Genomic DNA, 12,832 nt, shown 5'->3' on the forward strand with positions numbered 1-12,832 from the left:
CATTTCAAAATTTATGAAATTTAAATACTGAGAAGCGAAAAACCAAAAGGATGAAACACTGAAAAGGAAACAAAAAACCAGTAAAAAATAGTCATGAATTTAATAAAATAAGAAGGAAAAAAATAAAAAAAGGAAAAAAACAAAAAACATAGAGAAGAAAAGAAACATCCGGAAGCTTCCCAAAACCGCTGGGAATGCTTCCACTCGGTGGGCCGGGCCGATCAGCGTCGTACCCCTCAAAGAGTGACACATAACATTTGCGTCTTAAACCGACCAATACGTCCAGGTTGTCCCGTACCCCTCGTATCCATCCCATATGTGAGGTGGATATGATGACGCTTGGATGCGTCTATTACGTTAAATTTGGTCCATGCTGGCTCACACTGACCCCACAAATATGTGTCTCTATTGATCTTGACAAAACCTAACCACTTTACTTCACTCCAGTCTGCGTCGCTACGTCTACAAACTTCTTTCCGACGATCTCCGACATGACGGAAGGTGGACCAGACTCCGAAAATTCCAGATCCGTCGACTCGGACCTCATAGAAACCAGTACGACCCAAGAATGTCCCAACATGGCGTACAGCGACGTACGCTGTCTATCGGGCATGAACCCTGTTCGTGACGTTTCAAGCAGGGTGCCCTCTTCCAGACTTGTTCTCGAATATGAAACCACAGGTCCAAGTGAGCACGCGCAGAGCAAAACGATTGCATGCATATCCAATCGCACCGCTGTGCAACTACGTATGTACGTACTGTTAACAGCACTCTTCTCACAGAGATCTATTCCTCATCAATTAGAACTACAAGCCATGGATTCACCAAGGTCTAGCCATTACAGAGGAGAGGAACACGAGAGGGAGGAGATACACACAAAATTTCCCCACCGTAATCGATCTCCAGCCATGTCACGGGGATCAGCTTGGGCTGGCCGCCCTGATCGAGTGTTCACGTCGGTGGAGGACCCGCAGCAGCGACGCCTCGCCGAGTGGATGGACCAAGACAAGCAGGCGCGGCGTCGCGCCGAGTTTGGCATCCGTATTGCAGCCATCGCGGCGCAGGTGGCTTCCGAGGTGTCGGCGGCGGTAGCATCGGAGGTGTCGGCTGCCGTTGCCGCGGCGCTACAGTCTGCGCGGGCGGGGCACCACGAGTACCTCGACCTTGAGTCGACGACCACATCGACCCCAACTGCTCCAGTGGCGGACGACCTCGCCTCTCCCACCGCAGCATCAAATTTGTCCGAGGTCATCGTCGGTGTCGTCACCGAGTGTGGCTGCACCGACCTCGAGCCCACGGCCGCGACCTTAACTCTGACCTCCGCACTGGACATCTCGGGCGCCTGTTCAGCGATGAACTCGCTCGCGCTCCCTACAACCAGTGGCTGCTCCGCCGTGGTGCACACCACGTGTTCGACGCAATGCGCAAGCCGCACCGTCACCATGTCGGTGTCAGCGACAGCTCCAGCCACAATGTCAGCTTCGTCCAAGGTCACCGGCGATGTCGTTCCCGAGCTCTGCTGCCTTGACCTTGAACCATCAGATGTCCTCGAGCTTATCAGAACGCCGCCCAAGTGTTCGACAGAAGGTCTGAATGACGACCCCGTGGTCATGCATGAACAGCAGGAGCGCTCCAAGGAATATGAACATTCAGTACAAGATGCCAACATGCCCTGTGTGCTTCATGTCATCAACAGTTGTGAGTTCCCTGGAACTACCAACCAGGTCAAAACTGCAGCCCTTCGCCCAACTAAATCAATCACCGAGCACAAGCTAATTGGTGTGGATTCACTGCACACACCGTGGACTCCAGCGAGGAGCACAACTTGTAGAATGTTCAACGTGCAAGGTACACTGTATGTTATGCAGTTATCAGGGGAATTGCAAGACTTGGAAACAGTGGAACCTACAGGGAGTGCACCTCTCACTGTGATTTATAGTGTTCCTGGAGTTCAAACAGCACGGCTGAATCCAACTGTATTCAAGTGGTCAGATCTTTTTTGTTTTGCCACACAATTTCTTAGTGCAAGCACTCTTGATTTATTACTAGCGAAGCGAGATGCACCTACTGTGATTGGGAATTTGTGCTGTGAGATTCAGAGCAAGGGAATAATAATAGAGAGACCATATTGGCAATTGATTGCGGAAGTAAGTTTGGAAGCACTCAAGCTTTCATGGCTGCCACCTCAAGGTATTATTTGTGTACCACTCAGAATTTCTCTGCTGAAGAAATCAATTGGCATATCTCGACAATTCTATTGGGAGGGTACAAATTCTTTTGCAGTAGTGTGGGCACTGACTTTGCAAGTGTACGAGCATAAGAACAGATGCAGTTTACTAGAACATGATACATCAGTGGTGCTCCTTATTGCTCATGGTACTACTATCGTTCAGTGCATCCTTGTGCATCAGGAGAGGTCCATTGGAAGTTTGAAGATTGATATGTCAACTAGAGATATAATTGCAGCATTACATAGGAAGAAGCCAAGGCCTTGTTGGACGACATTTTTCTATGGCCACCAGTTACACTATTCTGGCCAGTCAGATTCAGTTACAAATGTTTTTCAGAACCAGCACAGAACTGAATATTCCATTGGAAGAGTCATTCTTGAGGATTTCCAGTGGGCACCTGCTTGGTCCTTTTCCATGGAGTTTTTGCTATTTGGAGATGAATGTTCGTTTGAAGCTCTGTTGGGCTGCCACATCTATAGTGCGTGTTTGTTGGATAAAAGCATGGGGATCACTCTAGGAAGCGATGCAAGCGGCGGTGAATGCATAATAATCAGTCCTTGCCGTCCCCAATTTCAACCCGAACCATGTGAAGGGACTTGTTGCTATAGCTTTCGTGTTGTAGTTTTTTCACGAGTTGTTCCTGCGATGAGGCTTGCATACTTTGAGAGGCCTGGAATGGGGCTATATCAGGAATATATGCAGCTGATTGGTATGATTGGGAGGCAGGTTCCTGCTCTTGATTTATGGGCTACCAGAATTGTATTCCAGCCAAGGGAAACAGAGGGCGTGCAGCTTAGCGCATATTCCTTCTGTTTGGAAATTTCCTTTCAACACCGCCCATGTTTCCAACGAACAAGTTTCCAGTTCAGGAGGTGTGCTACTCTGAACCTCTCAACCACAAGCTTGGTAATGGTAGTGGCCTTTCCACCGGTATTTGAAGAGGGACAGACAAGTGCCATGCTCTGTATGGACCAGATGATGATGAAAACTGGGCATGTTATGCAATGTGGTCTGGAGTATGTCCAATGGGAGATTGCACGGTCACTTAACTTGAAGTACATGGATATCATCAAACAGTCCAAGCAACAAATTCTTGCCGCAACATACCCTGAGTTGTATTTTCCATGGGATCCAGGCGATGTCGTAGCACAACATATCCTGCTTCCAACCAGACCATGGGCTCTGGCATCAGCCAATCGACATGTTGCTAGGATCTCCTCTTATGTGCCTGTTCTTGGGGAAGAATTCTTTGCTCCATGGAATAATGGTAGCTACAACAGGGGGAGCTGTCATTGCAGAGTGCTAGTCTATCTTCACATGGACGAGTTCAGTTGCCTAAGAATACAGTATCCTAACGGCAAAAGGCTCATCGGGGAAGAGTGTTCCTATGAAAGATTTCCTGGCCAATGGTTCTGGAGCACTCTACTATTGACAAGATACGTAATTCCTGTAGAAACACTGAGGTCCTTCGCACAAGCTAAAGCTACAGCAGGGATGAAGGTTGAAGCTCCAACCTTCTATTGCGTCTGCTACCTTGGCCAAGACCCCGACGGCCACAACTACTACATCGTCCTCATTCAAGTGCATCCCGTCATCGACTACGGCTACCACGACGAGCCCATTACCACCAGCAAAATTCAAGTGCCATGGGATCCTGGTGGTTCAACATGGCGTCGGCTTGAGGTCAAGCCGAAAATTAAGGAGGGGGGAATGTTAGCGACTTCCCCTGCTCTCGCATGGGATCGACAATGGGCCATAACTACTGGGCTTGGGCTGCTCGGTAGCCAGGCAACACGGCAACTACAAATACAAGGGATAGAGTTACGAACAACTTGGCTAGGAACTGGACGGCTTCGGCCTCCTCTGCTTCTGTATCTCCTCCCTCTCGTGTTCCTCTCCTCTGTAATGGCTAGACCTTGGTGAATCCATGGCTTGTAGTTCTAATTGATGAGGAATAGATCTCTGTGAGAAGAGTGCTGTTAACACGTACTCCCTCCGTTCAGAATTACTCATCTAAGAAATGAATGTATCTAGATGTATTTTAGTTGTAAATACATTCATTTTTGTGACAAGTAATTCCGGACGAAGGGAGTACGTGCTTGGGCCGCCTATACCGTGCACCACAATGCACGTCAGACAAAGTGAACGCGAGCTTCTTCCGTGATGCGTCCACACGCCTCAAACCGGCCGATTGCTATTTAAGATGAATCTTCTCCCACATCGATCTGCACCAAGGCAGCTTACTACTAGCTAGCTAGAGATCAGTTAACAACTGATTGTGGACACCTGCTACGTACGTACACATCCTCACTCACAGGTTGCAAAATGGCTTCTCTCACAAGTAGTCCATGGCTTCATCTCCTACTGCTTCTCGTGGCCATGGGCGGCACGTTCACTGCCGCCGCCGGCAGCGGCAACCCCACCGCCGGGTTCCAGAAGGTGCATCTCGCGGACGGCGATTTCCAGGTGCAGAGCCCGTACAACGGGCCGGAGAGCCAGCGGTTCCAGTACCGCAACGGTGTGCGGACGTTCTGGGTGCACCGAAACGACAAGCCCTTCAACACTGCCACACACACCAACCCGCGCTCCGAAGTTAGGCTCCGGGTAAGTACATAGCGCATTGTTGAAATTCCTGCGTTCCAAATCGGCCATGGCGTCACCTATAGTATGAGCTATCTTCTTCCAGCAGGGCCACGACTACTCGTCGGGCGTTTGGCAGTTCGAGGGCTATGGCTACGTGCCGTCGGGGACCTCCGGCGTGTCGGTGATGCAGATCCACAACGAGGAGGGCGCCGCGCACTCGACGGTGTTGATGTGCATGTCTATGACGGCGTCCTGCGGTTCTATAGCGGGGCGGCCGTCGAGTCTGACATCTACGACCGGTGGTTCCGCCTCAACGTGATGCACGATGTTGGCGCGTCCACGGTGGCTGTGTATGTCGACGGCGAGCACAAGTTCAGCACCAGAGTGACCCCTAGCGAGTCATACTACTTCAAGTTCGGGGTCTACATGCAGCACCACGACCGGTCCAGCTGCATGGAGTCACGATGGACCAACGTCACACTCTATAATAAGGCACTAGACGGTAGATAGCCATGTGTATTGGTAATGCGTACTAGCATGTCGTATATGTTTACACCACCCTATGTATATTACATTATTACCACCAGAAGTTGAATAAGGGTTGTTTCTTGGAGTAGTACACGCACATGTGAACCCTAACATGCCCGTGACTTCTTTTTCAAATGATTTGTATATAAATGTCTTTTAAGTACCGTTAAAATGAGTAGACATGTAACGACCATTCGTTCGTTAGGTTAACCACCGAACACTCCCGCTCGAGCCCCAAAGCAAAGAAAAAGGGTGATCTATATGAGCCAATCATCCTTTACTTGCCTGTCGGGCACTTTCCTCTTCTCTCCATCGAATGATCCAAACTCGTGTACTAATCGTGCTTCTTTGATTTCCTCTTGTCTCGCAAAACTATGAAGTGTGTTGACCTATCTCGTGATCAAGTTCCCAGAGATGGGTAGCGGACTTTTGCCGATGCTCTTGGCGGTGGAGAAGGCGTCGAGATGTAGTGGCAGCGAGTTTGTCTTACCCTTCAATTTCGATGATTTTTTCTCACATACCGCCTTGATTTCCTCGACATGCCTCCCACGGGTAGACCTTTGATAGTTCTACTAGTGGTTGGGGCCCGTCATTGCAGGCCGCTTGAGAGGAAGCTATGCGCACCTCACCATCATGTCAAAATCATAAAAAAGAATCTCGCATCACGTGGACATCACAACCATCTTAAAAGAAAAAAGAAAAAGCTTAGAAAAACTTCTCTGGAAAAAAAGTCTCCCTACCATTTAAAAAAACTCTAAAAAAACTTTCTCACCGTGATCAACCAGCATGCGCCACCTGGCTTAGCCGGTTGGCCACCATTCTAGCGCATCTTAATGGGTTTAATAATCTTGATTATGCTTTCATATTTCTTTCTCTGCACGCACATAACATTTTGTTAAAAGGATTGCTGGTAATCAAATGGGTGTAGATGGACTAAAGCGTAAATGCACCATTCTTTACTCTTTATTAATGATATTTTGCACATTATTGCTCAATTCTAATGCCTCCCCCCTTCAAATTGCATGTAACACACGAAAAGGGAAATTATCTGGAAAATCCCAGACACCTAGAAAATAGTGGCAAAACAAAGGATAGAATAAAAAAATCCTGGAGCTTCGAAGGACCTGGAAATTTTACTGATTATTACCCAAATGAAAGAAGTTGGAGGCCAGAAGATAGGCCAAAGGGGGCCCACCATGCGGCAAGGCCACATGCCCCTGATACGTCTCCAACGTATCTATAATTTATGAAGTATTCATGCTATTATATTATCCATCTTGGATGTTTTATGGGCTTTGCTATGCACTTTTATATTATTTTTGGGACTAACTTATTGACCCAGAGCCCAGTGCCAGTTTCTGTTTTTTCCCTTGTTTCAGTGTTTCGAAGAAAAGGAATATCAAACGGAGTCGAAACGGAATGAAACCTTCTGGAGAAGTTATTTTTGGAAGGAAAGCAACCCGGGAGACTTGGAGTGCACGTCAGGAAAGCAACGAGGGAGGCACGAGGCAGGGGGGCGCGCCCACCCCCCTGGGCGCGCCCTCCACCCTCATGGGCCCCTCGTGGCTCCCCTGACGTACTTCTTCCTCCTATATATACCCATATACCCTAAAAACTTCGGGGAACAGAATAGATCGGGAGTTCCGCCGCCGCAAGCCTATGTAGCCACTAAAAACCAATCGGGACCCTGTTCCGGCACCCTGCCGGAGGGGGGAACCCTCACCGGTGGCCATGTTCATCATCCCGGCGCTCTCCATGACGAGGAGGGAGTAGTTCACCCTCGGGGCTGAGGGTATGTACCAGTAGCTATGTGTTTGATCTCTCTCTCTCTCGTGTTCTTGATTTGGCACGATCTTGATGTATCGCGAGCTTTGCTATTATAGTTGGATCTTATGTTTCTTCTCCCCCTCTACTCTCTTGTAATGGATTGAGTTTTCCCTTTGAAGTTATCTTATCGGATTGAGTCTTTAATGATTTGAGAACACTTGATGTATGTCTTGCCGTGCGTATCTGTGGTGACAATGGGATATCACGTGATCCACTTGATGTATGTTTTGGTGATCAACTTGCGGGTTCCGCCCATGAACCTATGCATAGGGGTTGGCACACGTTTTCGTGTTGATTCTCCGGTAGAAACTTTGGGGCACTCTTTGAGGTTCTATGTGTTGGTTGAATAGATGAATCTGAGATTGTGTGATGCATATCGTATAATCATACCCACGGATACTTGAGGTGACATTGGAGTATCTAGGTGACATTAGGGTTTTGGTTGATTTGTGTCTTAAGGTGTTATTCTAGTACGAACTCTAGGGCTGTTTGTGACACTTATAGGAATAGCCCAACGGATTGATTGGAAAGAATAACTTTGAGGTGGTTTCGTACCCTACCATAATCTTTTCGTTTGTTCTCCGCTATTAGTGACTTTGGAGTGACTCTTTGTTGCATGTTGAGGGATAGTTATATGATCCAATTATGTTATTATTGTTGAGAGAACTTGCACTAGTGAAAGTATGAACCCTAGGCCTTGTTTCCTAGCATTGCAATACCGTTTACGCTCACTTTTATCGCTTGCTACCTTGCTGTTTTTATATTTTCAGATTACAAAAACCTATATCTACCATCCATATTGCACTTGTATCACCATCTCTTCGCCGGACTAGTGCACCTATACAATTTACCATTGTATTGGGTGTGTTGGGGACACAAGAGACTCTTTGTTATTTGGTTGCAGGGTTGTTTGAGAGAGACCATCTTCATCCTACGCCTCCCACGGATTGATAAACCTTAGGTCATCCACTTGAGGGAAATTTGCTACTGTCCTACAAACCTCTGCACTTGAAGGCCCAACAACGTCTACAAGAAGAAGGTTGTGTAGTAGACATCAGCCCCCCATAGGCCTTGCGAGGAGGTCGGATGGAGCCCTTGGCCACTGCATATCGACGCTCTTTGTCTATAAAATCTTATTTGACTTGAAAAGTCTATGTATAATTTTTGGGATTTTTTTCGGCGCCATCTGCGAGACGGACTTTTGCCCTTCGGCAAGTTGATTTTGCCGAGTATTCGTACCTCCCAGAGAGGGAATTCAAAGCCATCGTCATCACCAACAATCTGGATCATCATCTTCATCAACATTGTCATCCCATCTATTTGTTCTATGAACTTTCTTCCCAGATCCTTTGCTAAGAGTAGTTCTAGTGTTGATTGCTACTTGTAATTGGTGCTTCAATTTTTGTGTGGAAGATTTATATGTTCAGATTGTTATTCATATATTCATCTTCACTAGTCATGATCCATATGATGTGTTGTGAGTATTTCGTTAAGATCTTGAGGACATGGGATAAATGTTGTTGCTAGCAATCTTTTGAAGTTGAATCTAGTATGATGTTTTGATATTGTGTCGTGGTGTTATTCTCTAGTGGTGTCGTGTGAATGTTGACTACACACCACTACACCTATAAGGGCCTAGAGAAGAGCATTGTGTGATTAATTTGTTTATGGTTTGATGGACGAAGTGGCAGATATTAACGTACCCTAAGTTTATGACCTGCTATATGAGGGGTTATGAAACCCTAGAATTTATTGATATGGTTAAATTGTTAACTTAATTATTCTCTTGCATTTGTGGATTCTTGCATAGAGGTATGATCATAAGTGAGTTGTTTGTTCAAGTAAGAACAACACCTACCCTAAAAAAGTAAGAACAACACCTTATCATAGGTTTCATCGCACAACAAACTATCAAAGCAATGAATGATAACCCAATGAATATTGATAAAAGTTACTACATGAAGTGTATCCTTGAGATTTTCTTGCTCCATATAAGTAATATAATCGGCTTATCCTTAGCATAATTAATCACTGAGCCACTTGTTGCACCTTTATTACTATTTACTTTCTTGCAATTATTGTTGCTTTCAAACAATCCATCAAACACTCTTCCAGTATTTACACTAGTGGAAAAACGACTAGACACAACTTTCGTTGGTGACGCGCCATTTTCCATCAACGCCGGCACTATTTTTTTCAAATAGTGCTGGCGTCGGCCAAATTAGCACGTCAGCTTTATATGCTTAGTGTTGGTGTTGTTTTTTCTAGACACGCCACAAATCAGTTGGCCCGTATGTACTCATCGTTTGGAATATACTGGTGGCGTTGGTTATCTACGCACGCCATAGTTAATTTGTTAGTGTTGGCATTTGTTTTCTATGCCCGCCAGAAACAATTTTTCCATTTGATCAATTGTTTTAAGTATTTAATGATTATACTAGTCACAAAATAATGAGTATTTTATATTATATTTTTGTCATCATTATTTTTATAGTTTTTACCATTTTAGGAATTTTATTTCTTTACCACCAGTTCTAATTTTGAGTCTTTTATTTTGTTAAGTCTTTTAGTAATCTTAGTCTTTTTTTATTTGGGTTGCCATTAGCTATGGCGTTGCCCTTTAGTCCGACGCCAGCAATAGTCGACCTGAGTAGTAAAAGACCTAAGTCACCGCCCACTCATTTCACACCCACCCCGGCCGTATACACTTCTCCCCCTTGACCAAAGCTGTCGCCGCCCCTCACCGGCCGGCACCAAGGTTCGATCCAGTCCTCCTCCCATCACATCTCCTTCCTCTCCACTCCCACGTCCTCCGTCCGTGGACACATCCCACAGGATCCATTGGGATTCATGTAGTTGATTTAGGGGATTACTTTAATTTGTGTAGAAATTTTAGTGTATATTATGGATTGCTTTGTGTCATGTAGAATCCAAATCTAGTTGCGTGGATTGCTTTGTGTATAAATTTTACTGATAATCCGATTGCTATTGTGTAGAATCCGATATTTATAATGCATTTTGATTAGAAATATTTTAAGTTTCTAGATTATTAGGAATAAATAAAATGAACTCCTATAAATTACTAGTGTAGAATTATATACTTAGTTTTCAATATGTTTTGTGTAAAATGAACTCCAATTATGTCTAGTAGGACTTAATTTACTAGTGTACAAAGTGATTATATACTTAGTTTCAATTAACTATATTTTTTGTAGAATGGCACAGACGCCACCATGTCCAATGTGCAAGTCAAGGTGCACAACCTACCTTGCAAGTGGCACCCTGTTTGGCATCTACTTCCAGTCGTGCTTTGTTCCTGCAGCGGTAACGCATTAATGAACCTTCTAACAGTTAGTTCTTTTGTTTTTCTTGCTATTTCCAGTAATGCAATGTGTTTGTTTTTTTGTTTTTCTTACACAGATCGTCCCTTGCAATGTGAGATTGGAGTTCAATGAGCTCATTACCGAAGACACTGTGATCTTCGACACTCCTTGGGGGGCCTACACTATGGAGGTTCACAAGGGACGAAAGATATCCCAGTTTGGAGGAGATGAATGGAATCGTTTCATCGCCCACGTGCATCTCACTGAGGGTGTACTGATCAGCTTCTCTTTCAGAAGAGAAACTCCAAGGCTAGTTGTTATCTACATCAACTCGGAGGATGAAGATGATGAGGACCCACTTGATGAAGCCCTCTATGCCCAACGAATCAGGCTGAGCGAGGATGACTCAGGCAACCTCTGGTACATACTTCCTCCACGTGATGACTACGTCGGGATGCCATTCGTGACCCGCCTGACAGGGACAAATGTTAACCGCCATGTCATGGTATGTTACTTAGTGTAGAAATTTGATATGCTTAATTAGTAATGTTGTGATATGCTTAGTGTAGAATTTGATGATATGATTAGTGTGTACTAATGTGTCATGCTTAGTGTAGTAATGTTGTGATGATATGCTTAGTGTGTAGTAATGTGATATGCTTAGTGTGTAGTAATGTGATATGTTGTGTGGAATTTGATGATATGCTTGTTAGTAATGTGATATGCTTAGTGTAGAATTTGATGATATGCTTGTGTAGTAATGTGATATGCTTTGTGTAGTAATGTGGTGATATGCTTAGTGTATAATTTGATGATATATTCAGTGTAGTAATGTGATATCACTGATATGCTTAGTAACGTGATATGCTTAGTAATGTTCTTTTCATAAATTACCAAAGAGGCTAAGTGAGAGTTGTGGCATCAAGCCAAATGAAGTAGGCATTGCTGGACTACGCCTTACCGCAAGGGGCTCCATCACCAACTGTGCTTACGCAGTGGACACGGACAGTCGCACTGTCTTCAGTGCCACGGGGTGGAACAACTTCCTTGCTGGGAAACTCCAGGTTGGACAGGTCATCTTAGTCACCATCAGGAACACCCGCCACCATGACTTAACGATGATAATCGTCATCGATCTCATTTAGAACTAGCTATGTGTGTGGCGGGGTTGTAGGTGCTAAATGAACTGCTTATGTATTAGCGCCACCTACTAGTGTTCGTGAGATCTAGCTACCTACTACGATGTCGTACTGTTCGTGAGATTACCACTTAATTATTAACTCGTAATGTTCTATTATCTGGTACTGTTCTACTATGTAATGTTATATGTGTGCTTAATTTTAATGTGAAATGCTAAATGTTACATGGTGTCGAATATTTTTTTTGCTGCACGAAACGTTCATGGCGTGCAAATTACATTGTGCGCCGCTAGGTGAGTGAATATAGTGGTGGAGTTGCAAACGTGGCACGCTAGCACCACATGGGATACTACTGATGTAGCCTCCAATGCCACCACTATTTCTTAACAATGGCGTCATATTGGTGGCGTCGACCTTCCATGTCAGCAAGGTTGTCTTTTGCACACCATAGCTAGGCTTTTCTACACTAGTGTTACAATGATCTTTTGCTACTTTCACAAACCAATTTCTTCCGCTCCTTGTTGGGTTCGACACTCCTACTTATCAAAGAGGCTAAATAGATCTCCTATACTTGTGGGTTACCAGGAAGCAATCTTATAACTTGCTAATTCTAAACTAGGAAAAGTAAATCAACTCCCCCAAATCTCACATATCCATATTATTAAAAGGCACACATGTTCATCGCTCCTAACTCATTACCTCCACGCCCCATTCCCTCACGGCCTAACTTGAGCGCCACGGTCGGCCCCGGGTCGTGGCAAGAAGTGCGATGTCCTCAAGCCCGCCTCAAATAAAGGCTCAATGAATGTACATACATAGGTACATTTTGAAAATATTTTTTCTTAATATAAAATCAATAATAATAAAATAAAAATGTCGTTGTCGACGGATACCTAACTTGGACCATGAACGATTAGTTAAGTTAGGATTATGGTGGTACTTCCCCTCTTTACGTTGGGGTTTGGGGCTCTGGCAACGTCCCCTCACAACACAACACTATATTTTTAATAGTTATTTACATGTACATGTATCTTGTATCACCATTGGTATTATACAATCTCATACACATTGTGTATAGAAGCCATATTTGATATCAAAATTACGTTTCCGAACTAAAGTTTGATCGTTAGGCCTCAAGTGCGCGAGGGACAGACGTATGAGTTATTACTCCTTACTTGTCGGGTTCTTCCCTATTCTCCTC

General features: G+C 44.8%; 1 protein-coding gene and 1 pseudogene across 1 annotated transcript; both read left to right on the top strand.

Moving 5' to 3' along the window:
- Window positions 1-4,502: 4,502 nt before the first annotated feature.
- LOC123497814 (citrate-binding protein-like) lies at window positions 4,503-5,385 on the top strand (annotated as a pseudogene).
- Window positions 5,386-10,537: 5,152 nt separating this feature from the next.
- On the top strand, window positions 10,538-11,637 carry LOC109734762 (uncharacterized). Its single transcript, XM_020293950.2, has 2 exons — window positions 10,538-10,997; window positions 11,392-11,637. Exons 1-2 carry the CDS (start codon window positions 10,554-10,556, stop codon window positions 11,635-11,637), a joined length of 690 nt encoding a protein of 229 aa, XP_020149539.2. The 5' UTR covers window positions 10,538-10,553.
- The last annotated feature ends 1,195 nt before the right edge of the window (window positions 11,638-12,832 follow it).

The sequence above is a fragment of the Aegilops tauschii genome, chromosome 3 (assembly GCF_002575655.3).
Source record: "Aegilops tauschii subsp. strangulata cultivar AL8/78 chromosome 3, Aet v6.0, whole genome shotgun sequence".
Lineage (NCBI taxonomy): Eukaryota > Viridiplantae > Streptophyta > Magnoliopsida > Poales > Poaceae > Aegilops > Aegilops tauschii.